The sequence below is a fragment of the Amblyomma mixtum genome, chromosome 9 (genome assembly GCF_055824585.1).
Source record: "Amblyomma mixtum isolate Tamu chromosome 9, ASM5582458v1, whole genome shotgun sequence".
Classification (NCBI taxonomy): Eukaryota; Metazoa; Arthropoda; class Arachnida; order Ixodida; family Ixodidae; genus Amblyomma; species Amblyomma mixtum.
Genome location: NC_143020.1, coordinates 48,803,137 through 48,830,747, shown reverse-complemented (window position 1 = coordinate 48,830,747; position 27,611 = coordinate 48,803,137). Strand labels below are relative to the sequence as shown.

Genomic DNA, 27,611 nt, shown 5'->3' with positions numbered 1-27,611 from the left:
GAATACCCTTTGTCTGTCCGCAGGATGTCTGGAGTTCTGTATATACTCCGGCAACAGCGGTGGGCTTTGTGTTTACGGGCGCCGTACTACTGAGTCCGGTATCTCTGGGGGTCCGCGTTGAAACAGCTCTGCGTTTCGTCCGCCGATGACGCGTTTCCCTTTTTGTTTGACGTGGGGGGCTCGTGTTTGACTCATTCGCATGCCCCCCCCCCCCCCCCCCCCCCAAGACCTTTTGTCGATGCTCTCGTTCTTCATCTCTTTGTTAAAAATAGAGCGAAACCAACGAGAATTTTTCGCCGGCAGCGGTAACCGGTCGCGCTTGAAGCGTATGCCCTTAACGAGTGTGGCTATTCATCTCGTGTGTGCTGCCGCTTCACGTGTTGTTCTAACGCAGTGGTAAACTTTTAACGAGTTGCTTTGACTTGAAAATAGTTACTGGAGTAGCTCAGTCAGCGCTTAAAACTGTATATAAATTGAGCGCGTTGAGAACGGTTGATGTGTTTGCGTGTTTACCTCGTGTGGTCCGAAACACGGCGCTCACTAATAGAACCCCGGGGCTGTGTGAAAGCAGTGTTTCAAAGACTGCTGTAATTTTGCGTTGTTTTTCTTGCCATGAAAACACTGCTGGCTGCTTGAAGCCTGCTCTTTAACTAAACTATTAGCCCCATTGTTATCTTGTCAGTGCAGTCTTAAGGGTATTTGAACGACACAGAAAATTAGTCTCTCCCAAAGTTGAAGATTTTCGTAGTGTTAGCTCCATGACCATTGCATTCACTCAGCATTAATTACTGGCAGACTTAAAAGCATGACTACAGATATGGCCGCCGTTAAGTGTGTGTCAATTCTGCAGTGCATTATGTTGTAGCCTTTCACGAAGTGTAATCTCCATTTATTCTTTCTCTTTGCAGATGCACCATCCGATACAGATGAAACCGGCTGATAGCGAAAACAGAAACGGTAAGTGGTCCGACGTTTCTGCATTCTCCGCTCACTCGACTGACCGTCCGCGTCCGGTTCGTGGGATCTATTCAAGTTACACCGTCATCGGGGCATTTAGTTTTCACAGTCTGGCGATTGAGACATCCATCCGTTTCATTTTAATGCAGCCTATAGTGACTCGGTCGGGAAAGTAAAAAAAAAAAACTACCGTTTTCCTTCGCCCGGTTTGCATTGTTTTGCTTCAAGTGATCAGCGCAGTATTGTTGATTTGGTGATGAAAACATCACGGAACATGGGCATGTCTATTCCACTACACAGTTGCACTACACAGTTGCCTCGTGTGTAATGCTGCTTGCGTTAACGAAATGTGGGACACGTTGCACAAGTTGTTCGTCTGGTTCTCGCGGACACGTGACTGATCGCCCACACTGTGACACGGCGATGTCACAGAAACCTTTGTGGCTCGCTGCACGGCGTGAGCGATGCGGGTTCGCTGCAACAGGGTGTCACGCGTCAGGCTTTTGCGTCAAGATTAATGTGCGTCGTTGTGCAAGCAGGGCGTGCTTGCTGCGTCAGAGTTTGCGCGCGCTGCGTTAAGGCCTTCATGATGGATCGAAACTGCCGGCAAATCCCTGTGTTGGTCGGATGTTTTGTAACAATGGATTAATTTGTAATAAGGAAGTAATTACTCTCTTTGGCGTCCGCCTAAGTTCCTCTATTGGTAGAGTTCGCTCTTTGTAGCCCCATCTTGACTGAAAGAGTTGCGCTCACAATTTACGTGTTGGTAACTGAAGTCAGCTAGACAGTTAGCCATCGCTGCGTTCAGACGGAGGCCATCCACGTTCGCCGCTTTAGATTTCTCTTCAGTCCGACTTTGTTCCTTTATTTTCCTCCGTTTTGTGTTTCTTGAAAGCCGCTCGATAGTAGGGCAGCTGTGGCGAAAGAAAACCAGAAGTAGCTGCAGCTGCCCTCTGCACAGTCAGGGAAGCTTCGTCGCTGGAACGCAGCTGCGGCAGCCCAGTCATTGTCTCCTAGCGTTATACGCGCGGCCTTTCAGAGGTGCTGCGGTGAAGCGGCCGCGTTTCGTGTTCTTGGTTTCAGCGGTGATTTGGCCGCCTCAGAACGTTCGATGGAGATAAGGTGTAGTGGCTCACTATCCTGTGCCGTAGACGAAGGCGTGGATAGATGCAGCAAATGGACCAGGCGAAGATAACGTTAGAGTTGCAGATGGAAGGACAGAATGAATAGGGTGCAGCGACAGAGCTTCCCAGAGTTTTATATTTAGAGCATCCTGTCGATTGCGCCATGTATACTGTATATATAGACACTGCCCGAGAGCAGATGGACGAAAAAGAAAGCGTATTTGGAACCATCTGGCATCCATAGGTTGCTGCTAGCGCGGGTGGGTATCGCGCTGGCCGCCAAGTCTGTGGAGCTTAGCTTGGCCGTGTGCGTTTTGAGATTTATCACGGTGGCATTCACTACTGCAGTCGAACCCGGTTATATCTGAACTCGAAGGGGATCGCGAAACAGTTCGATGTATCGATGCTTCAATATGTAAAAATGGCACTAGATAAGCTTATCTGTTACTTGGAAGCAAGACCACATTGCACCCGCGGTAGTAACGCGTTTCATGCCGCGTGCGCCGGCGAGCTAGCCGGCAGCATACCGCTCGCTAGGCGCGCCACAGGCTTGACTTGCTTCGCATCGAAGCTGCAGCGTGCGGATGGAACTGGAACTAGCCACCGCCTATCATAAGATGTCTAATTCTGTAGTATACAAAGAATAGAACAATGACTCACTAAAATAAAGTGTAGTTAGTTTTCTAAACGCTTTCGACAGCGAAGCCCGCAAGGTGAAAGCCGCTGCTAGGTTTTCGTTAGTTTGGCTTCAGCACATGACAGCCATACGGCGTGAGAATGAATACAAGAGGTCGAAGGCCACCCTCAAGCACATGCCACGTTCACCTCGCCACATGGTTTCGCAGTACTAACGCTGCAAGCAGGGGCCCAAGGCCGCGTAGCCGAACGTTACCCGTGTTCGAAAAGGGATCGAGAGCGCCGTTAGAAGAAGCGCCACCTGATGGGGCGCGGCGCGCAGTTCGATATACCTAACGGCCGGCGTAATCGGAGTTCGATATACTGCGCGACTTTCCTACACTTTCAACTTTCACACAATTTTTCAGAGGGTTAATCAGTGCGTTCAATATATCCAAAAATTCGAAATATCCGGGTTCTGTACATCCGTGCCCGAGTGTGCTACGTGAGTTGTGGGCACCGCTAGAGGTGCTGCTGCTGCAATGTAAGCGTGTGTTCGTGCAGTTACTGCGCCACCCGAGGGAGCTGTGACGATTTGCACTTACGGTCGCTTTGGTCAGAAGTCCGTTTGATCAGAAATCCATTTGGTGTTTGATCAGAAGTCCGCTTTTTTTGTTGTAACTTCTAATACGCAAAAGTGGCACTTCGCAACTTTTTTTTTTTTTAACTAGATTAGCAAGCTCCAGATAGTGGCTCGAGGCCTCCAGCAGTTATTGGCAGTCAGATTGCATGCTAGTCCTTGTATATATATATAGGGCCCATCGGTCGGCCACTGTTAGAGATCAGAAGGTGTCCCTCCTTTGGGGGCTATGTTTCTTACTCATGACAGTAATAACAAAGTCATGTAGTCAACGTTCGGTATCAGACCTGACGATTTTTTTGGCTGGTCAAGTCTAATTACGAAAAAATCTCTACATTGGCTGTATGTTTTCCTGTGTGTAAAGAATAGTTTCTAGTCAGCGCCTTCGGCGTCCTCGTCTCCTTTTGACCCCGTTTTATGGCGCCCTTTTCGCATGTCAACCTATTCCCCAACCAGCACACGTGGTTGGCCCGATATAGGAAGTATATCGGCCACGCCCTGCACTACAAAGCACCAGAGTAAAGCCATCTATTTCCGATATTGGGCCGATTTACCTGTGATGCTTGGCTTTCACGCCTGTTTACGTTACTTGTTCCCAACCGAACTTGCCTGCGCCTTTCGCGCATACACGCAGCCCTGTTAGGGGCAGCGTGGATCGCGAACGGGGCCTGCTTGGCTCGCCACGTAAGCCACTGCCCCGGTCTCCCGTCGTCGCGAAGCGCTCCATCTTCCTATTGTTTGTTGGGAGCACCGCGTACGGGGAAGACGAACAATGGATTGTCGTTGCGATGTGGCCAGAAGCGCGCGGCCCCAGAACCCTCGTGACGCGCCTGCCTTGCATCGCTATAGCGGGACGTCGCGCCGCGGGTCGCTGTCACCACTGCCGGCGCTCTTCGAACGACGGCGTCCCGCTGCGCGTAGAGGGTGAGAGAAAGGCGGGGAGAGTTGGCGTCTTACTTACTCAGTTGCGCGCAGTGCGGTTGAAGATGCTGCTTTGTTGAGGAACCGCCCTCAGTTTGTCCTGAGGGTTAAGAGTCCGGTGTTATGTAGTCGTATATGGTCGGATACAACTCAAGAACGCAGCGGCTTTTCCCTTTCAAAGGACCCCCTTCAGCCAATGGCGTCGGCCGATTCTCACGAGCCTGCTAGCGTGAAAATGCAGGGAGTGGCAGATGAAAAGTGTTACCCCCCTCCCGCCATGGTCGTGGATAGTCCCGTCTCTGCATTTTCAAGCAGCACCCTGCATTGTGACGCTAGCAGGATCTTCAGAATCGGCCGACGCTATTGGCTGGAAGAGGTTCCTTTGAAGGAGAAAAGCCGCTGCGTTCTTGAGTTCTATCCGACTGTAGTATAGTTGCACCCGCCTGCCCGTTTACTTCGAAAGCTTATTCGAGACCGTTGTGGAGGGAATGATTACTATTGTTTTTTTTTTATTCTGGAGAGCATTCATTCATGATCTCGGGTTGAAGGCTGCTATAGCTCCACAATTGGTGCAACAACAGTGTGGCTCTCGTCTGGGGTTGGTGAAAATGAGCGATTCATCCATGGTGGATGAAAAGTTGTGGTTGGAGGACTAACGGTCCGTCTAGATCCTGGAAATCGCTGAATTGGATCAACAGTATCAACAGTTGTTCCTGGGAAGAGGTGATGCTTGCTGTCCTGGGAAACATTTGTGACGATCAAAAGTTGGTCGCTTAGGAAACATCTGCAAGTAGTAACCTTTCGTCTCTAAAGGAGTAACTGGAGGGGACTACGCGTTTACCCCTTGCAGTTAGTCCCTTGGATGACCAATGGTTGTGGCAAATCAGTTAGTCCCAAGAAGGAGCAATCTTCGTGCCCCTTGTAGTTTATTTTTTTCCATTCTTTACTATTTCGAAGGAAGGTTGTGAATAGTGATGGGCGGTATAGGTTGTAACGATTGTAGTGGCCGCGTGTTAGTGCGCAGCCGTGGGGTGAGAAACTAACGCTTCAGAACGCAGCGACCGCTGTGAGTGCCTGTCTACCCCGGCGAGAGTAACCTTATCTTCGGCAACGTATTGTTAAAGGACCCGTTCACCTTTGCCGTTCATTCCCAGTGCTACGCTTGAGCTCAAGTGCAGTCGTTTTTCTCTGAAAAGCACTCTCGCTAACTGGGTTCTACTGCTGCCCGCGCGAGGTCGCTTTCTTCGTAACAGTTGTAGCGAACGCTTTATTCCGAGGAGCCCCACAACCGTCGTTTTGCTGCACGCAACTTTGGAGCAGCTGTCCGCAGCACACATGCTGTCCCTGTAGGCGTCGTGGTCGTTCATTGTTTAGGCGGCCGAACGGCACCGCTGTCGGCAGAGAGCGGCTTCGCGAGGACAGTTGTGGACACGTCGTGCCGCGCGCACCGTCTGTGCAGCGTGGCCGCTGCGCCGCGTGTTTCTTTCTTGCTGCAAGCGGCACCTGCAGCGGATGGCGACGAACGCAGAGGAGCCCTCATTTATCCTTGCCGCTTCGTAGTTCGCCACCCACCCCTCAGCTTTTTTTTTTCGTCTTCCTATACCGCGATCATCCGCGCTTTGCCAGAGGAGCGTAACTATGACTTCAGCGTACTCGCAGAGAGATTACTGCTACCAGTTGATAGAGTAACTACTAGAGGACCTATGGCGAAAATGTAGAGGGGACTATCCTCGAACTAAGAACGAAAACCACGCAAAGGACGATACACATGGAAGAAGTAGACAGGACGAGCGCGTGTATCGTGTATATCGCGTGTATCGTCCTTTGCGTGGTTTTCGTTCTTAGTTCATGGATTACCAACTAGCCCCCCATCGTACACTCCTTCAGACTATCCTCGACCGTGGGGGGAGAGGACTATCGCCTTCCATCTGCCACTGCATGCATTGTTACGCTAGCAGGGTCATGAGAATCGGCCGACGCCATTGGCTGGAAGGGGTTCCTTCGACGGGGAAAAGCCGCTGCGTGCTTGAGTTGTATCCGACTATAAGACGAACAGCAGAATAATTATGGCGAACGCGTAGTGCTGAAGCGTAACTGCGGTGGTGGCGTCAGAGATATTACACAGAGGTCGAGTAATTAGCCGCGTCTGCATGATCATGATGTACAAAAGTGCAAAATCCCGGCGATAATATAGTCGATCGCAGGTAGAGCGACAGACCTGTTCTTTTACTCAGCTTTTCCTTAACCACTTCGCGACCCGCTGCGGTGGCCCAACGTCATTGCCGTCGTTAACTCTTCGGTCGCCCAACGCGAGTTTGTGCTTTCCGTCCCCGGCCGCAGTTCGATGAAGGGAGAATCTATAGAACAACAAAAAGAAAATCCCGGCTGCTTTGAAATGTTGGCATGTTATAGCTCCCCGTCCGTGAAGGGGCCCAGCGTATTAAATTTTCCCCATCCCTTATATTGTATCCGACTTAAACGCTTCCCCTCTCAGGCGCAATTTGGTGGTGTAGCTGAATAAGCTCGCCAGTATGGAGCAACGACGTGTCTGTTGAGGGCGCCGAGATCTTGCCTGTCGCACTGGCCAGAGCTAGGAAGAGGCTCCATCTCGGGCAAGGAGAGACCGTTTCAGACAATACAGTAACATTTTGTTTATTCTCTACAGCGTATAAACTGTCAGCGGGCGATTTATAAAGGCTGTGTACAGAGTGTCGAAGTGTGCCTGTTACGTATTCATTATTTTTGGGTTGGTTGTCGATGAATCCTCTGCAGACAGTGTGCAGTGCTGAGAAAGTATACTGCCCGTTGTATATCCTGGATTCTGTAGGGGCTTTCGGGGACATCCAATAAACTGTCTAGAAAGCGCTTGCGTGCAGCCTAATAGAATTTTTGTCTGTATGTAAAGGAACCTATACCGGACATGCCTGTGCAGATGCACCATTGACAATTAAGAGAACTCCCTCTCTGGAGCGTGCGCTCGTGTCTCACCCTTTGAAGAGGTGTATATACAGGTTAATCTCCGACGTAAACTTCGTCCCGACGCCAGCGACACCAGCGTCACGTTAACCTCGGAGCCAAGTATCGGTACTCTTGTGCCTCCGCAGCTTTCCTCCTAGGCGCGGCACTGTTTCGCGCCACGATCTTCCGCTGCCTCCCTCACACCTCCTTCTGTTTCGGTGTCTGCCTCCTCTGCAGCTGATTCCGTTTTTTGTACCCTATTTCTTTTTTTTTTCTTCAGCACTTGGGTCGATGGGATGTCTTTGTTCGTTCGCCAATGGTTGCTGCCGGGGAAATGCGCATCGCTTGCTCCGGGATATCGGAGCCTCCTTTCCGGCAACCCCCGTAGCGGTGCCCGGCAGACCGTGACGACGAACCGGAGAGGAGAGCGCGGCCAATCACTGCGCAGTTGTCCGTACTCCGCTGTCTCTCGCAGTCTCTCCGACTCTGTTCCTTTCCCACTCAGTCGCGCGCGCTGTTGGGTGCGCGGTCGGCGGCTCCGATTTCTTCCGTCTTTGCCGGGAAAGGACTGCTGGCCGTGCACTAGCCTAGAGAAAAAAATGGCTGAGGCTTAGCTTAGGTTAAGCTTAGTCAGATGCGAAGCATATTGTCGCCGAGTTGCATATCGAGCACGCCGCTTGGCTAGACGTTCTTCACGCTCTTCATCAGTCTCTGTAGCACGCCGCAACTTTTGCTTCTCATTCCAACGAGCAGCCCTGTCTCCAGGGGGCATCTCTATCCCGTGTACGCCTAGCAGAGGCAGGCGCACCCCCTTGTATACCGCCGCTCCAGCATCACGTGTTCACTACAGCGCACCTAGCGGCAGAAGCAGGAAACACATTGGTTGCGACGCCTCGCGCGACGGCGCGAGCTGGGGCCCCATGTCATTACGTCACGCATCATGTGGTCCTCCTTGGTCGCGACGCCTCGCCCGACGGCGCGAGCTGGGCCCCCGTTTCTCATCTGGTGTGACGTCACGCACCACGTGGTCATCCTTGGTCACGACGCCTCGCGCGACGGCGCGAGTTGGGCCCCCGTTTTTCATCTGCTGTGACGTCACGCATCACGTGGTATGACATGAAGGTCACGAAAGGTCAATGGTAACGACACCGCCGCGCTTGAGGAGCTGGGTTGGGCTATTTTAGTATGCTTCGCATAAAAAAAGAGCGAAAAATAAAACGAACGAGTGCTGGTATTCTCTCTGCTCCTCCTCCTCATCTCGTTTTATTCCCTTGTGTATTGTTTACTCGGTACTTCGCTCGTGCGAAAGTTTTTATCTGCTCCAATTTTTTATTTCTTTCTTCCGCTACCCGGTCGCTTAGCTCTTCTTTACTTGGGATGACAACGTTCCGTCTCCGGCGATCGTTAGATACCTTTAGCATACCCTGTACCGTGCTACAGTTACCGGACTACCGGGAGCCCGAGCACCGTTAGTGCGCATGCGCAGATGACCTTGTGGGCGCCAGATGGCGCTAGCTACCTGGCATCTGGGCGTACGCCTTCCGCGTCGGGACCAATCAGCGCGTGCTTACTGGCGGTGGGCGGGTTCCTGGCACTCCGGTGACGGGGGCCACAGTATTTGGGACCGGTTTTCGATGCGCGACTCGCCAGCCACGCCAGCGGCCTCCCTGGGGAATCATCTGGCGTGTGTGAATTTGTCTAGGTCAAATTTCATGGGAATCCCCCAAGGCGGAGTAGATTTGTAATAAGGGAGTAATTACTCATTGACATCAACTGCCAGCTAACCCTATGGTTCTCGCGATTACCTGTCCATCAAGATTCCACCAAGAGTTAACGCAGCTGATGTTATTAAACCAAACCTCATGTTATATCCGGAGCCCCACCCCTTATGTAATACCCCTGAATAGGGGTCTTTAAGGAAATAAACTGAACTTAAAGCTATCAGCTTTGTAGCCGTATGGCTGCGCTCAGGTGAATGTCAATGAGTGATTACTCCCTTATTGTGATTTTGCTTACTACTTCGGCAATGACACGTACATAGCTTTGCATCTTAACCCTCAAGGAAGGTCTTACAATGAAATGTTTATACTCATTTGGCCGCCCGTGGGGCGCATTCCGCGTGTGGCCAGCAGCTGAAGCAGGGTCTTAGTTATCAGCGGTGTGCCACAGGTGTGGCTCAGCAGTGCAGGCACTTGAAAGGACGGTGTTCTGAAGACTGTTTTCCAACGCAGATGAATATAGCTCCAGAAATATTTGAATTGCGGGCAGTCGTTGTTTTGTTCATTCTTATTATGTCGTGAAGCCTCTGCTCTCTTCGGCTGTATGGCTGGAAATGCTGACTTCAAGGGAAATACCAGGACACTAATTTTTGTGGCATGTTTGTGGTGGTACGTAACCTGATTTCTGGACAGTTTTTCCTGACATCCGGCGTTGTCATTTTTGCCACGGAGGAAGCTTCGTTTTCATCAACATTCTCACTGTAGTCGCTTGCAACTCAAGAACGCAGCGGCTTTTCCCCGTCAAAGGACCCCCTTCCATCCAATGGCGTCGGCCGCTTCTCATGACCTTGCTAGCATGACAATGCAGGGAGCGACACCACAATGGAGAAAGGGGTGTATCCCCGACCATAGAGTAAAGGGATTAACCTCTTTCATCTACCACTTGCGGCTCTCTCATAGTAGCAGGATCATGAGAATCGGCCGACGTCATTGTCTGGAGGAGGTCCTTTGACCAGGAAAAACCGCTGCGTTCCTGAGTTGTATCCGACTATGGTAAGTTTTGACATTGTCCTTCGTGGAGCCCTAATTGACGCGCAGGTTTCTGTCGCCAGTTTTCTTTCCAGCACCGTCGGTACGTGTTTCAAACTTTATTCGCCGCTTTTGGGCACCAGAATATTCCGCAGTGCAAACTTTGCGTTTTTATCGGCGTGATTTTTTTTTTCGGGGGGGGGGGTGCGATGTTAGCTTCTCTAGTATTCGCACCACATGTCCTGCGTGCGAAGTTTCCCGAGTTCTCGTAAAGCTTTCTTCGTCCATTCTTTTTCGTTTTCCTTTCGTTTGCATGGATGACTTTCGGTGCCCGTCATTCCACTGTCCTTTTCCCCAAAATCCCATCGTCTTCTGTGTGCGTGCAGAATTTATTTTCTTTCTTCCCGGGTTCGTTTTCCTTCTTTTCGCTGTGTTTTCGAGCACCGCCTGGTCCTTTGAGGGACAGGATTTCCTGTCCCCCTTCCCACATTTCCCCATTCTCCCCTTCTCTCCTCCCAATCTTCCCCATATCGGGTTTGAGGCGAACGCCCCGACGCGTTCGCCTGCCATCTTCGTGTTTCCCCTCTTCCTTATTCTCTGCGCCTTCTGTTTCCCCCCCCCCCTTTTTTTCGTCTTCGCTGTGCTCAAGTTTCTCCTCGGCATATTCGCTGCTGTTTAGAAAAGGGAGCCCGATTCCGCGTATCCCTTTTTTCGGGGCCTTTTGTTTTTCTTTGCTCCTTTCTTCTGTGCGCGTTCGCGGTTTCTTGAATACGGCGAGCGAACCCGCGAAGACTTCGAGGGCGGAGTCGGACGACAGGCAGTCTGGCGAGCCGCGCCGTCGTCTCCGTCCTTTCCCTTCGTTCCCCCAAAACTTCTCGCGCGCTTCTCGCGATCCCGAATCCCGCTTCCCTAATTCCGTGCAGCGCCCCCAGAGGATAAGGTCTAGAGAAATCACGGCTGCCGCGCCTTCTTATATGGAGTGAGGCCTTGCGTATACAGCAGTTTCTCTCACTTGGTGACGATGTCGATTCCGTGTTAATGCTGGTTCGTGGCGTAGCTAATAAACAGCGGCTCTTTGAATTGCGTATATGAAAAGGAAAAAAAAAGGTTAAGCAAAATAGTTTCTGTTAATGTCGTGAGAAGCGCTGTAGATGTTTGGGTAAGAAACCAGGATTTGCATTCAGTTAGTGTAATATTGTGCTTTAAAAGCGTGGGTTTAGGGCAATTCAAACATAACTTTACCAGCAAAAGTACGAGACAACAGGAGAAGAACACATGAAAACGCTGTCCTGCGTTGCCTTGTGTTCTTCTCCTGGTGTCTCATACTTTCGCTGGTGAAGTTATGTCTGAATTGCACTAACTAGCCCACATGGTTACGTTGTTACAGTGTAAGGCAAGGTCGCCACCACTTATCTATCGCTGCAGAACTGCTAGTGGCCCAACTTCGCTTGTCTGTATCTTCCTATCTGTACTGTAGCCTCCTTCTGTCTGACTTGTACAACCAACTCGCCTAACGTCCTTGTGTTAAACCACTGACGAAAGCTGGACCCCGCTGAGTCCAGTTGTGGCTCGGTTCGTTCTACATGCGCTTAAGAGGTGCTGTTCGTGCCGTAGTGAGCGCGTAAAGTCACGTTTGTCGGCAGTAACCGCCGCTCGGATTCACATTACGTGACGCGTGTAACAAAGCCCGCGCGAGGAGCTCCAGCGATGAGAGTGCCTTGTTTCAATTGCGTCGATCCCGCCTCTCAATCGGCAAATCTTGCTCGACATCGACGCACCCGTCACTGCACCGTACATACTGCCTAGAGAGGGAATGAAGTCTTCCTCTTTGGATTTCATTTTTGTTTCCTTTTTTTTCTTTCACCGGGCTGTTAGGGCGCGCATATTTGACGCGCTCTACAGAGTTTCGTGTCCCTGTGTCACCTTAAATATATTTCCGTTCATGTTCTTGTTTCCATTTTGTCTAGCTGTGCTCTTTGAACAAAAAAAAAAAGCGAAGCGGTGAAGATATTCCCCGCCCGTCTTTTTCGGGTGCTGCACTCTGCCTCTTCCAGCCCCTTTTTCTTTCCTTCTTACTATCGAAGCAGGCAGAGATAGGGAAAGAGCCCGGGCCTTGTCAGCGTGCTCTGGCGGTGCTCGAATCCTTCATCTCTACTCCGGGCGTGCTATTTTCGCTTCGAATATCCGCGATGTCTGCGTAGTTTGTGAGAACACTTCCCGGTTTGCGGTTGTTTCGGCCGGTTTTTTTGTTTCTCTGTTCTTTTTTTTAGGCCTTCACTCGTTCCTTCTTCCGGTACCCGACTTGGTCTCGACACCGTCCGGCGCTTTCACCTTCTCCGTTTCTTTTTTTTTTTTACCGCTGTGTTTTATCTTCCATTCAAAACCTGAGCGAGTTTTTTTTTTCTTTCGTTTCTGTTGGCTTACTTCTCCTGTCATTATTTGCTGCTCCTCCTCTTCGTGTACAATCTCGGCAGCCCACGTCTTGGAGTACTATGTGGTCGCTTGGATACCTCCGCATCTTCCTCCTTCTTGTTTCTCTCTCTCTCTTTCTCTATCGCTCGCGCCTTGGTTGCCCGTCTGACTCGTAGTGTCGTTCAGAGGCAGGGCCGCGTATTCGACGCATTGTCATTCATACTCACATCTTCTACCCCCCCATTTGCTATCTTATTCACTTGTATTCGTGCCACCCAGTCGCCGTCTGTTTTGTCTTGAATTTTTGGCGATTTGCACCTCACTTCCAAAAAGAAAGCGTCCTTTATTTAGCCCTGGTGTTGCTATGGCGTCGCTTCCGGAATCCTCTGTCATACACGGAAGTGTTTAATCATTCACAGACGCTGATCTCTCAACGCCGCGAGGAACACCGAGCGCGCAGTGTGAATCTGCGGAAGCGTGCGCCTCCAGCGGCGCATTTACTTGCTTCGCGTATTGCTTTGTCTTCTATGATATTTTCTTTCTCTTGGGATAACTTCTTGAGATCGAAGTATACGGCTAAAATCTGCATGTTTCGTACAGACGCACAGAACGATGCCACGACAGAGGCGACAGTTGTCGGTGTTTCGACGAAAGCGGCTTCGGCGTGGCGTGTCGCTTATTGCGCGCGGCGTGTTCCTGCAACGCAGCACGCAAGGCGAGCGCCTTTGTTTGGCGGAGCGGCCACAGTCTGTCGTTATTTTTTGCGCGCGCTCTTTGCGGCGTGTCTAACCCATCTTTACTCTTCTCCTTCCGCTCCCCTTTTTCATCCCGGTCGCGAGAAAGCCCTTTTCTCCCCATTTTTATTCCCTGTTTGGTTGTCGTGTATACGTCTAGGCCGTTGTTCCTATTCTTCCCTGGGGATGCTTCCCTGTACCTCTTTTCCGTCCCGCTATGTTTTTGTCTCCTTCCCTTTGTGCGGTGTTTCGCTCCTCCCGTTTTCATCCCTTCGTATGCGTTTTTTTTTTGTTGTCTTTTCCTCTTCTTCCCTTTAACATTCTCCGTCCTCGTCCCGCGGTTCCTGACCCCCGTCCCTCCTGCGAGCTCGTCGGCACCGGTGCAATACCCTTCGGCGGCGGTGTCGTTGCGCTGAGGTATAACCCGGCGAAATTGAAGCCGCCGCGCGTCTCCGTCCTCTTCGCGGGGGGGAGACGTCGCTTCTCCCCGGATAGCGACCGCTCCGTCGACGTCGTCGTCTCCTCCCCCCAGCGTGCTCTCCGCGGCGCATAAGAGATAGCACGCCACCTAGCTTTACCGGCAGTGCGCGCGAGCCCTGACATTCGGTGTGTATGCTTGGAAGCCTTGCTGCTTCTCCGGCAGCGTCGGTCGGAAAGTGTCGTGCTTTTGAATGCTGAGAACCTTACGAAGGCTTTGCGTATGTCGCTGACTTTCTGCCTATTCGTCGTCTGTCGTAGCCTTCGCAGCGTTCTCCAGGTTGGGACGAAAGGGGTAGACGTTTGCGGAAAACTCGTATGGTCGGGTTGAAGGTTCGTGTATTTAAGGGAAGGAACGCCGACCAAAGGTTATTGTTGATACGAAGACGTTTCGGCTTCCATACGGAAGCCTTGATCACTCTCAGCCCTGAGATCACTCAGAGTGATCAAGGCTTCCGCATGGAACCCGAAACGTCTTCGTATTAACAACAACCTTCGGTCGGCGTTCCTTCCCTTAAACACATAACATAAACATATTGTGGCTTGTCCTTGGCTTGCTTGCTTTGACATCGAGCAGATAGGCTGGCCGCGCAGCCAGAATCAAACATCATTTTTAACTCGTCCAGTGAAGTGAAAGTAAAGGGGAAAATTTCTCCTTTATGTTTAAGCAGTGTAGTGTGAACCCCTGATGCTCGAGGTGCGAGTCGCGGTTACCCCCGTTAACTCACTGTGTGCAGCCTCAACGGCTGTTCGAATCAGCTCAGCGGTGGCGGTTCCGTTTGCCACGCACCTTTGGAAACGCTCGATCAATCCGGTCTCCTTCTTTCCGGCTCTTTCATTCGGTGGCCCGCAACGTTTCCCGCCGGACTTCTCCCCGCAATCTTTCTGTACCCGGCGATTCAACGTTTGTTACCCTGTAGCAAGTTCGCTAGAAGACCTCTGTTCCTTCCGCCCTCCCTTTTACTTAGTTAATGTTCTTGTGCGTTATTTTTTTTTGTTGTCTGTCATGTTTCGAGCAGCGTTGTGCTTCAGTATCGCCGGCGCATCGTTCCCTTTTTTCCCCAATATTGCCACGCCTTCTCCGCGCTGCCGCTGAGCTGAGCTTCCTTGGTGCTGCGTGTTATCATTAAATTTCTCCCCGCTCCCTCGCCCCCCTTTTCTCCTCCCGTCCTCAGTCATCGTTCACTTCGCCCATCCCGTAAAAACGTATACATTTATCCCTCTCTCCCGCGCCATATTGGCTTCCCCTCGACCGCGCCTTCCTCCCCAGGGTGGGGAGGAAGCTAAGGGAGAAGCTACCTTGTGCTCCCGGCTCGGGCTCTCCCATCGTAGGGAAGCGAAGGGTGGTTAGGGATAAAGCGCCGAAAGAGTAACACTGGGGCTCCGTTTAGGAGAAAAAGAGGAGGAGGGGGAGGCTCCTCCTCTTTCCCTAATGCTTCGCGCACTGCGCCGGCCAAGAAAACAATTATTTCGGGCCTCCTCTCCCCCCCCTCCCCCTGCGCTGCGAGGTTATAAATGATCGTATCAGGAACATCTGTTTCGCCGAGAGAGAAGCTCCTCTTCAGCCTTTTTTTCCGCTCTCTCGGCCCCGGCACACGGTTACGGTTTTCCACTCGCTCATCTTTCTTTTGCCTCTCGGTGGCTTTCCTTACCCTTTGTCTTTTGTTGTTTTGTTTTTGTATCAGGTCTGCCACTCGGGCCCTTCGTTGCTCGTTTGCCGGAAAAGCTCTCGCGCTTACTTTTTTTTTACTGCATTTTTACTTGTCGCTGTGTATAATTTATATTTCCAAGATCGCTCATTCTCTCTCCCTCGGAGCGTCGATGCGTTACCTGCGTTCTTTTCTTTTTCGAGTATTATTAACTACATTTTCCAGTATTATTAACTACATTTTCGTTTTACTTCGTAAGACGTTAGCAGCCAGGCCCCTCGGCGCGTCATGTACGGCGCAGTGCTAAGCGGGTGCTGCTGCCTTGTCGCGGGAGGTGTGACGTAACGTTGCTTTCTCGCTCTTTGTATTCTCACGCACTGCGGCTGATTCCGCGTAACGAGTGCGCTTAACCGCTTAATCAAGGCTCCGCCGTGTTTTGGCCCACAACAGGAATGTTTGCAAAATTTTTCTGCTTTCCTTTCTTCTCTATTCTTTATTTTCCTTGAATCGCAATCCTTTCGGTGGATTCTTAGTGTTGTGTGCGCACCCGTAGGTTAATTCCTGGTCGTGTAATTGATTAGCGGACCGGTTTGGCGCCTACGTCTCTGTTCTGAATTTCATGTGCATTTATGAATGTTTTCCCTATTTTCCCTATATCCTCATTTGCTTTCTTCCGTGTTAACGCCTTATCCTTGGTGTCGCTTTGGCGGTACGTTATCCTTTATCGAAGTTTCGGAATGGCGGTGGGACGAGATCGCCGTTACGAGTTTCATGAGCACTTCCGCTGCTTTGACGCTCGAGCTCGGAATGGAATTTGTTGCTAGAGCAGCGGATGCAGTCTATAACATCGTCGGCGTTGTACCTTTGCCCAGCGCGACCCCTTGTGGCGGCGGGTGAAATGAGTGATGGCCGAGCCGCTCGTGCGTGAATCCCTAGATGCGGTGGAGGTGTGCGGCAAGCCCACTACCTCGTAGCTCCCTCCCGTTTAGGGAAGGGAAGCGGGTGTACAGTTTCTCCGTTATGAACAAACTACGGCAGCTGCTGCGTGCGCGGCGGTGGCAATAAATAACGAGATTACGTCCCTCTCTCTCTCGGAGGCGGTAGCGAGCCCGAGGCGACTCTCAGGCGTGTGCGCGATAAAACAAAGCGAGCTAACGATGGGGAAGAGGGAGATATTGACGCGCTGAAGAGGAGCATGTCTGGGGAGCTGCGGCGGGCGGTACTGTTGGCGGCTGCTTTTGCTTTGTCCGTGGTTGCTTTGTGCCGAAGCTGTGAGCGCGAGGGAAGGAGCGGTAGGTAGGGAAAGCTGGAGGAGTTAGGGAGAGAGAGGTAATGACGGTCGTCGTATATCCACCGAGGTGTAAGAAAGTTGAGAAGACTAGGCGGGTGGCTGTACCCGGACGGGGAGACTCCGCTCTTGAAATGACGTGCTTCTCGTCACGCTGGAGGGAAGGGGGAGGGAATTGGGAAGGAAAAAAAGGGAACGAATTTGGGAAGGCGCTGGGTGCTATGGAAGCGGTCGGTGGCGGGTCGGGTGATTTGTCAGCCTCGCATATACTGTACCGGCTGGCTTGTTTCGCCGCACCCTGATGAAGGAGTTCGAGAAACGAAGGGAAAGTTTTGGGGAAAGGGGGTCGTTGAAAGTTGGGGAAAAGGTGCTCGTTAGTGGGGAAGTTGCCGGGAAGAGTGAGAGGTAACGAGATCTCCAGAGGGGGGGGGGGGGGGGGGAGTGTAGAGGTGCTCGTTGACGGAGGCGTGATGTGAAGACGAGCAGAGTGGATGCTATTGGTAACGGGAGCAGCGAGGAAGAGGGATTTCGCTTTGGGGGACCTGGTGACGGGTCCTGTTTCGGTGGGGCGCCGAGCCTCAACTGTACAACGGGGCGAACGGAGGAAAACTGCGCGTGTAAATAAAGAAAAAACAAAGCTTTTAAAGAATGCGTGTGCTGCCGTTGTGCTCCTCTGCCTCTACTGGTGGCTTGGCGCGGAGCAGGCAACCAGACCTGTCCCTCTCTAGAGGTTGTTGTTGATGGGCTGGGAGCACTTCGTGATCGCAACAAAATGCGTGGAGCTCATCTACGCAGCATATCGCTTGCCTCATTAAATCGATGATGCTTGGGACCGCTTCTTTATGCTGTTCTTTTGCCTGAATTTGTGTGCTTCGACAGAGGGCCGGTTGAATAGGGATGGGAACAGCTCGATCGTCCTATATGCTTCGGAGCGTGTCAAGAAAGCCGCGTGATTGTTCTTTTTGTGCCAGCTAATACGACGCTTACTGTATAGCTGGAAGAAATCGCTTGCGCCAGGTTCTTGGTGTTCGTGACGACCGGGTGTCCGCCATGCGATGCGGCCCTTTTCTGTGCGTGGTTATAATGAATTTATGTAAATTTAACGAATATCTCTCTTTTTGCAGCTACTGTTTTAACGCGGTAGCGTTACAGGCCCCGTTGTCCAGAAAATCCGGTGTCGGTGTTGTCGGCGATGTGAGCGGAAAATCACTAGCATGACTCTGGCAAGTGGTGCCCAGAGAGCAGCAACCTAGGAGGCAGGTGGGCCACCCAGGTCACGTGACCTTGCTGCGTCATCACAACTAACACTAAACTAAACTAAACTAAACAACCTTCCCACCGTAGTGGGTGGCAGTTAATGATTGGTCGCTCCGGAAGAGTAGCATGGGCCGCACAGGGCCCTACCGCTGGGAATACCTTCCACCGCAGGGCAGTGGCACATCGCTCAACCGCTGCACCACTGCTCCAGGAAATGTTACGAGGACTCCCAGGGATCTCTGAATGTCGGGTACAGAATGACCCGCATATAAGTGAAGTAACCAGTTACGCTATCCCTTAAGGTGGTGCTTAATTGCCCCTTTAAGTTTTTTAGAGCTACCACCCCATCTCCGCTCCCGCTCGAGATTTTATGGTCGTCGTCGACCGGAAATGGCGTCATCAGGTAGCGAGACTATCACTTCCGTTGTTTTATCACGCCTCGTCGATAGTGGTGGCAAAACCGTGTCATTAACAGTTTGCTCTTGTATGCGCGCTTGTGTGTTATCCCGCCCATTTCATTGGTCCTCGGCGATAGTTTGTTGGCAGGCAGAGAAATCCGCTGCGAAGGTGTGTGTACCACAGCTTTGCCCGCCGCTGTGGCCAGAGGGCTTTTGCGTTCGGCTGCTGATCCCGAGGTCGCAGGTTCGATCACGGTCGCGATGGTCCTACATCACCGCAGACGGAATACAAAAACAGCCTTGCGCTGTGCGATGTCGGCTCACGTTAAAGAACTTTGAGTGGTGAAATCTAATCCGGAACCACCTGCTACCGTGTCCCTCATGGCCCGTATGTCGCTTCGAGACTTTACACCTCACAATTTTCGATTCACCATTTGTACCAAGACTTGGCGCGTAGTGATTAAAGTCGGGCTGGTTGGTGGTTTTAACTTTTACTTTTGATGTCACAGCCAGTTAATGTATAGTCAGTGCCACGACAGCAGTTGAGAACGAAAAGAAATGGAGAAGAATAACTGGTGGAATGTCGAATGCGTACAGTACCGCGTAAACATCTGCAGCAACATGAAAATGCCTTCACTCTCAACCCCCCTCTCCCCCCCCCCCCCCCCCCCCCCCCGCGCCCGCTGGCGCCCTCTTTTTGTCGGAAGGCAAAACTGGAGCCCCTGAGCTGCCTGGATGATGGAGCGTAATTGCGTTACCCGGGGTAATTTTAGCCGCGTGCTTTCGCAAGCTGAACTCGAGAAAAAAGGACAAATGAGAGGGGGGGGGGGGGGGATGGGGGGGGGTATCGTTGTGTGCCGCACTCTCTCCTCGCGTCGCGTGTTAAGAAAATCGAGCCGCCGCGCGCGAAGGTCTGCCCTTCTCATCCTTCCTCGACCCCCCACCCCCCCCATCCCTCCCCCAAATTCTCATTATTTTGGTGTTGTTATTTAACTTTGCGAGTTTGCTTTTCCTGTATACAGCGCGTAGCTCCCAAATCGTTGTTTAATCTGTGGAATTATTTTCTGTGGCGTTTTTATTTGTCACCCGTCGACCGCTGAAGAACGCTCGCCCTCATTCGTTTACGAAATGCGGTGTCATCGCTTTTGCGCTGTAATTATGGCGAAAACTTTGCCGCTTTTGCGCGTGCTGCAGTTCCGTGTGCTCGCCCGTATTATGTACGCAGCCACTCTCGAAAAGCGATTTTTTTAAAGCTTTTTTGCTTGCTTGGTTGTGGTTGTTCTTTGAACATTTTAGAAGCCCTTCCACTCTTTAGAACACTTTCCACTCTGCTAGGATGGCTTGCAGGAGTTTGAAGAAGAGACCAGATGTCTTCACGAAGCTCTCCGTAGCAACGGTGCTGCTACCGTTCGTCATTTACGAGCAATGCGACATCCTGTTTCTCTTAACGTTTTTCTTTTTTTTTTTTCTTAGCGCAGTCATGAATCGTCAGTGAAATGTCTGATGAAATGAAGTGTTCGAACCGTCTTGTGAGTTCTTTATTTTCCTTCTCTGTAGCGCACCAACACTTTTTGTGTGACTTCCGTTATTCTGCACTGCAGCGACTGCAAAAATGCTGTGTTGCAAGAGTAGACATGTCACACACCGGGCTCGCAGGATAACGAAAGTGTAGCTCAGTTCGCAGCGTTAGCTTCGTCAGCGTATGTATGCGGTCCGCGGTGAAGGTACATCGATGACAGTAGAAGAACGGGAAACAGGCCGAGCTGAAGAAGGTTTAGCATAATGAGCAGCGTAAAAGAACAAGACTTCGTGTGCGTCTTGTTTCTTTCCTCGTCTTGGCCCATTTGCGCTGCTCATTAATCATTAGAAGCCTCGTGGAGCCAAAACGCCTCGTTGGTCATAAAATTTTCCCGTCGGCTGGGTGGAAGTGACGAACGTCACCGCACCGGAACATTCCCCTTTGCTGGACGGAACGGGCATCACCACGCGGGAGCGTTCCCATTGGCTGGACGGATGTAACGTTACCACAATGGAGCATTCCCATTGGTTGGAGGAAAGTGACGTCACAAGACGGGAAGTGGAGTCACCAGACGGGAAGTGACGAAGTTTTTGGCAGAGGCATCAACAGTTGCATTGTCTACACATACGGGAATTAGATGTCCCTGTGATTTTTTTCTTCCAAGTTGTTACGTTATTTCGCCCCCCCCCCCCACCCCTCTCCTCTCAACTGAGTAGTGTCCCCTTAATTGTTTCCTTAAATTCCGACTCGCCATCGTGTGGAGACGATGAGAGCGCGAGCCTGTGGGTGCGTTCCAATTCTCTAGACGTCCGACAAGACGTCTAGTGTGACGTCTAGGAAGCCGTCTACATGTCTACATATTGGAACGTGTCTACTTCACGCGCCTCCTTGCGGCATACGAATAGAACTAAAATTTGCGAATAGATGCCATAAAGTTAATATAAGAGATGCACTCCTATGTTCTTGAAAATTGGTAATAAAACAAATTAAAAACGCACTGTTAGTAGTTTGCTAGTTTTCATTTTTTTTTTTACTGCAATAATGGTGCGTTCATCGCTACCGCTTCAGCAGACGATCTCACCTGCATAGCAGACGATCTCACCCGCACGATTTCCTCTCGCGCGATTCTTATATATGATCGTAGGTCCACAAAGACTGCTTTATTGGCCGCCAGTTTTTATAAAAATCTACTTAACGGAATGACTGACACTTGAAAGATGGTGCGTTTCCGGGCTCCAGTGCCCGCGAAGAGCACGGCTCGGTCAGCTCTAAATAGCTCCGACTGCACCAACTGCTCCGCCATCTTTGGACAGGAAGTTAGCCTGCATCGATGTGGACTTCGGCGAAGCGGTCTTCTTGGACAGCTTTGTGAGAAATGGAACGCGTCTCAAAATGGCGGCTGTCCGGCAAGACGTCTAAGTAGACGTCTACTCGGGAGTATTGGAACGCACCCTCTGTTTCGCGTACTCGAGTTCCCTCCTGGTCCCGGGGCCACGGAGCCATGAATAAGACAAGAGCCGTAAGTCAGTACAGTCCAGTGTCGCTCTTCCCGGACCGGCCTCTTCAGGCGGCCGTCGGCATGCTTTTAATCTGCTCCCAACGCCTCGGGTGTTGAGACTCTATGGGCGCCGCGGTGATGGATCTTTAATGGAGGCTGTCCGGCTCGCACCTTGAAGCGCGCGTGCAGAAGCGTCCCCCCCCCCCCCCCCCTTCCTTCGTCTCCACTTTGCGTCCTCTTCTCGACACACACGCTTACCTGTTGAAAAAGCGCTGCATGCCCGGCGGCTCTGAGCACCTCCGAAGGTAAGAAGCGGGCGAAATGATGAAGAGCGACGCGTACTCGCGTGTATATTTAAGGGCCCTCCCCGGCGAGCTTGGATGAGTGATAAAATATTTGTGTCCCCAGATTGCTCCCGCGTAAGCGCTCTCACCGCGGGAATCGCTTTCGCCCCCATCCTTCCTCGCTACTTCTCTCTATTTTTTGCTGATTTTTTTTGTGTTCTTTGTACGCAGAACGCGGCGAGGGAGCTTTGGCGGAGGCAGCTAGTTTTGTGGGCGGGAAAATAGTGTCGTACCGAGTTTCTTTTCTAGCATGTATAAGAAAGCAGATCGTAGAATAGAGATAGTGGTGCTCAAAAAACACTGTAGCCTACGCTTTCGTCTTTTTTTGTAGCTTTTTATTCCTCATTTCTCGCGGGACTGGTAGTAGAAACAGAGAAGCAGGTACTGCAGGCGTCCTGAGGGAATGAAACTTGTAAGGCTAGTTTGCTCAGTATGACGCTTCGCCGTCGTCCTTTTCATGGAGTAGAAAGAAAGCATCTTTAGGGAAGCTATACTAGTGGGAAAAAATAGCGCATAGAGCAGTCAAAATCACTGACTCTCATGTGGGCCAGACGGGGGTGAAATTAAGGGGAAGGGGAGGGGGGTACTGCCCAGGGAATCGAGGGAATAGGAATCCCAGCGTCGCTGTGGGGACACAACAGGGTGGTGGTGCTGGGAAGAGGTGGGGGGGAGGGGGGTGCGTCGGCGCGCCCTGGCCAACTGAATATTGCAGTAGCCTTCCCCGAATCAACGTGCCCCTCCCCCGCACTCCCTTATTTATTCCCGTCTTTTTACGCTTTTCCTTTGTTTTCCCTGTTGCCGCTGTGTCTGCAGCCCGTACGCTTATTACGTGCCGTCTTCACTGTGGTCTCCTCCTGGCGCTTCCGCACTTGCGCCTTGCTTCCTTATTCATGACGTACTTCGCGATAGATTTTCCCCGCGCCCCTGACGCTGCAGTCCGTGGTTTGCTGGCTTCCCCCCCCCCCCCCCCCCCTTCTTCTTTCTCTACGTACGCCGGCGCGCGCGCGCACATCTTCGGGTGAGTCCTGTCCTTGTAGCTGTGGGCGTGGACGCCTTTCCTTTCTGGTTGTCCTAACTTCGGCCCCGCCCTTTATTTCGTCTCCTGGTTTCCGCGTACTCCTTTCTCCGCGAGCTTTCCCGGTTTTTTTCCCATTTGGGGAGTTCATTAGCGGGTCGTGTGAGTTGTCTTTCTTGCGAAGGCGCGTTTGTACTGCGATCGTCGCGGCGTTCGCTGACCGAGGCGTAGACTGGCCCTGCCCCGGAAAGGTTCGAGTCTAACCCTGCTGAAAAAAAGTTCTATGATGCAGTATCCTATAGAGGCTTCATCATAGAATATTATACAATTTGTATCATATCATAAAATTTGTATGTATTCTATGGCATCTTTAAGATGACTGTATGATTTTACAGAAATGTATGACATTTGTATGATAATTTTCTACGATTTGTATGATAAGTCTATGATATTTGTATGACACTGTATGAGTTTATTGCATCATACAACTTTTTTCAGGAGGGAGAGTCTAACGCGATTTGAAGGCGATCACTTCAGGCTTAACCTACAGGGATTAAATTGCTCTAACACGGTTTATTTTTTCAAGGGGGCTGCAAAGAATACATGGGTGTAGCTAGTGGAAGGATTCTTCTATCCTGCACCGTCATGTTTGCTGCGAACTAACTGACTGTCAGGACAGGAAAAATTTGTTGGCTTGTTTTAGCCGCGACGAATTTGATAACCTTCAAATCGCGCTAGACACTAATGCGCACTCTTGAAATCTTTTGCGGCTTTGTATCGAAGTACAGTTTGCTCAACAGACTTCAGGGCACATAGCTTGTTTTTCAGCCGCGTAGTGGAGAGGCTACGGTACCCCTGAAGGCCGGAATTCTTGCGAGATAAGGACGGCCTTCTTTGTGATCTTTTAAGACCTTTTAGGTTTTGCATGATGGCCTTAGCTGCCTGTGTTCCATTAAACCGAACTCGACACAACGCTTTTAGTTTTTTCCGATCCAGTTTATCGGCCATTTAGTCCACCTTGCGGCAGTTTTGCCTGTAACGTATGTCATGTATAGGCAGAGTCTCGGGTAAGCCGATTAGAACGAAGCTCGGCGATTGAGTGCTTTGACGCGGGACCTTGTGGAGTTCAGGTGCCACCGTCTTTATGCTGGCGCTTATCTGTCAGCTTCAGTGCGAGGACACTTAGGTGCCTGTTCCCTCTACATTTTTTGCCTTGAGGGTATATCAAATAAGCGAAGAATAAACGTGCAGCCTTACGAAGCTTACTTGCAGTTTTTTCCTTTTTTTTTCTGCTGCTTCTCGCCAAAAGAATCGTGTGGTCGCGTTTAGTTCGTGTTGTGTCCCCTTATTGCTTTTGTGTGTGTGCGCCCCCTCCTAACGACCACTCGCATTCCCCTCCTAACGACAGTTCGCATCCTCCTCCCAGCGTAACTGTCGTGTCCGGTCGCTGTGTTGAATGCAGCGAAGACGCACACGGTACTTTTAGACTTCGTTTATTTAAAGCCGATGAGGGTGCGACCAGCGTCGACCGAGGCAGGAGCCGAACTGGCCGCCCGAAGAAAGGAGGGAGCGGAGAAGCGTCCACGGGAGGGAGTGGCTTCCCAGAACAGGAGGAGGGTGCGGGGGCGCACCGTGGGGGGGGGGGGGGGGGGGGCATCTGGCGACAGCGTGCGACGAAGGGCAACTGTCGTTAGGAGGAGGATTGAGTGGTCGTTAGGAGGAGGATGCGAACTGTCGTTAGGAGGGGAATGCGAGTGGTCGTTAGGAGGGGGCGCACACACACAAAAGCAATAAGGGGACACAACACTTCCTTCCCCCTTAGAAAGTTGCCTGGTATCGTGCAGGGGGTCGGCGCTCACGCGTGGAGGCGCGCTGGCTTTGTGCGCTCGGGGGAGGAACACTTGTAGGCTGGCTGTTGTTCGCTGTGTCTCCTAGGTCTGTCCTGGGCGAAGTCTCTTCTTCCGGGAAGGGGTGCCAGGCTATGTGGGAAGATGGTGCACGTGTTCTCTCCGCTGGCGGACAGCTCTCAGACGGCGTCGTAAATCTACGCAGCTGGTTGAGATGTCGGCGTGCTACTGTGCCATGTATGTTGACGAGCCAAGAGCGCAGGCCTATGCGTCTGACAATTGTAGCTTCCTCCCAGCGTGGCTTTTTCAGAAACTGTCGGGCGAGGACGCGCTGCCCCTCATTAAGCGTGCCGCAGCGCGGAATTGCTTTTTCTTCCCGGAACGTCTCTGCCTTTGGCTCGGGGAGGATGGCTGTGAGCTGGGTTCGCATTTCACGCTCGAACATCATTTTCGAGGGGGTCTCGCCTGTTGTGCTCTGAACCGTCGTGTGCTGCTTGAAGAGAAAGCGCGCAAGGCGGCGCTGCAGCGAGCCTGTCTGATCTCTTTCAAGGGCGCGTTTTAGCTCGGCTACGTAGCGCTCGGCTTGTCCTTTTGTCGCTGGGTGGTAGGGGGCCGATGTAACTGATGAGATCCCGTTGTCGCGATAAAACTTGAGGATCTCCGCAGACACAAACGGTGTTCCGTTGTCCGACACTACCTTGCGCGGCAGGCCGAACGTTGCAAATAGTGATCGGAGGTTGTCAATGACTGCTGCCGAAGTCGTCTGTCCCATTTGCCTTATCTCAAGCCACTTTGTGTAGGCATCTACGACCACAAGGAAAGTGCAGCCCTCAATTGGTCCTGCAAAATCAATGTGCAGTGTGTGCCATGGTGTGTCTGACTTTTCCCATTCTGGGACAGGAGCTTTCGGCGGGGCGCTCCGGCTGCTCTGGCAAGGCTTGCATTCTCGCACCACTGTTTCGATGTCGTTGTCAATGCCAGGCCACCACATGTAGCTTCTGGCACACTTTTTCATTGCAACGATGCCCCGATGTCCGGCGTGGATGAGAGACATAGCTTGTGCGCGTAGTTCTCTCGGCATCACAACTCGGGACCCAAATATGATGCAGCCGCGATGGGTGCTCAACTCTGTAGCTCGCCTGCGGTAAGCGTCGAAGTTGTCCCCTTTGAGTTTATGCACGTTGCCTTGTTGAACAGCTGTGTAAACTAGCCGGAGAGCTGCGCACTTCTGCGTAGATGCTGCAACTGTGCCTGCTGTAAGCGGAGGTTCTGGCAGTGCTTCGAACATCAGAACGTCTCCTGGTGGAAATGGTTCGTCAACAGTTGCGTCTAGTGGCAGACGGCTTAGCGCATCGGCGTTTTGATGTTTACTCCCATTGCGGTAGACCAGAGCGTAGTCGTACGCTGAGAGTTTGATGGAATGCTGCGTCGGCTCGATGACACCTTGCTGCTCCAGTTTGTCCAACTCTTTTTCAACTGAATCTCGGAGAGCAAACGGCACCGGCCTGGCCTTCAGAAATTTGGGTAGCGCGTTGTCCAACAACTCCAGTGTGACCGGGGGCCCTTCGTTTCCTGGAATTTCTTCCGAGAATACTCTTTCGTATTTCTCTTGCAGTTGCTCAACCATGTTCTGGCTCGGCGTCTGGTGTATGCCGCATATCATCACGCCTAGTGGAGAAAACCAGTTTCTCCCTAGAAGGCTTGATCCTGTGCCCTTCACAACAAGCAGAGGTAGCGTATGGGTCTTGCCGTTGTAGTTAACCTGCACGTTGGCAGAGCCCAATAGTGGCAGATTCTGTCCTGACCACGTTCGCAGGTGCGTGTCGTCTTGTTGCAGGGCGGGTGCGTCAGATGGCCATGAAGTTCGGAACGTGTCCTCACTGATCAGAGTACAGGCTGCGCCGGAGTCCACCTCGAACTTAATCAGCTGGTGATGTACGCTTACTTCTGTAAAAATCTTCGGTCGCGTGCCGAGATTCATGGTGTTCAGGTCGTACAACACAGATGGTGTTGCTGATGTTGTTCCATGGAGATCAGATAGCGGCGTATTCTCTGAGGCGTTGACGCTGTGATTAGGCTGGGAAGGTGACTTTATCTTGGCAAGTCTCCGTTTCGTAATGCATGCTCTTTCGATATGCCCTCGCTTGTGGCAAAAATTACACGTGGCTGACTGGAATCGACATCCCTGGGGGTTGTGTTGGTCGTCACACCGCCAGCAGCGTTGTGCCTTTTTGACCGATTTTACAACAACAGAAGGCTTGCGCACCTGGTTGCTTGTCTGGTGTACCGGCTCGGTGTTCCGGCGAATCCCTCTCTGCTGGTGACCGGCGCTCTCCGCTCGAACGGCGATGTCGTAAGCTTTGCTGAATGTGAGGTCCTTCTCAGCGAACAGGCGCTGCTGCAGTGACTCGTCACTCAGTCCGCACACAAATCTGTCGCGTAACATCACGTCCAAGGGAAGCATGGTGGTGTTAGCAGAAGAAGCTGCGTCCATTTCCTGCCCGGTAGCTGTTGTCGACAGCGTTCCAAAATTGCAGTCGGCAGCGAGCTTCTTGAGCGCGGCTACGTAGGCGCTCACAGTTTCTCCTCCCAGTTGATCTCGTCGTTGGAAGCGAGCCCGGCTGTAGACCTCGGATGGCCTTGGGTCGTAGTGCTTTTGCAGCGCTTTGACGATGTCGTCGTAAGACACTGCCGCTGGTGTGCTTGGCTGAATAAGGGCGCAGACAGTATCGTAGGTCTGCTCCCCGCACAGCGTCAGCAGGTTGGCCCTCTTCAAGGCTGGGTCTGTGATGTTGTTAGCTTCAAAGTAGAACTGAAGGCGTCCAACCCACGATGACCACGATGAGCCGTTGAACTCTGGTATCTGATTGGGAAACCCTCGCGTAGCCATGGCTTGTCAATAGCGTTGCGTAGCGCGGGTCGAATCCACTTTCTCGTCGCCACTGTCGTGTCCGGTCGCTGTGTTGAATGCAGCGAAGACGCACACGGTACTTTTAGACTTCGTTTATTTAAAGCCGATGAGGGTGCGACCAGCGTCGACCGAGGCAGGAGCCGAACTGGCCGCCCGAAGAAAGGAGGGAGCGGAGAAGCGTCCACGGGAGGGAGTGGCTTCCCAGAACAGGAGGAGGGTGCGGGGGCGCACCGTGGGGGGGGGGGGGGGGATCTGGCGACAGCGTGCGACGAAGGGCAACTGTCGTTAGGAGGAGGATTG

The 27,611-nt window shown here is 51.9% G+C and overlaps 1 protein-coding gene across 19 annotated transcripts in view; it reads left to right on the top strand.

Annotated features, from left to right (window-relative positions):
- The window catches only part of LOC149328933 (CUGBP Elav-like family member 2), a 572,935-nt gene that overhangs the window by 393,466 nt on the left and 151,858 nt on the right, over nucleotides 1–27,611 (top strand). For all 19 annotated transcript variants that reach the window (XM_089559969.1, XM_089559968.1, XM_089559966.1 and 16 more), the window contains one exon: nucleotides 909–957. In XM_089559969.1, the coding sequence (XP_089416095.1) occupies nucleotides 909–957 (49 nt within the window). The remainder of the gene's footprint in view (nucleotides 1–908; nucleotides 958–27,611) is intronic.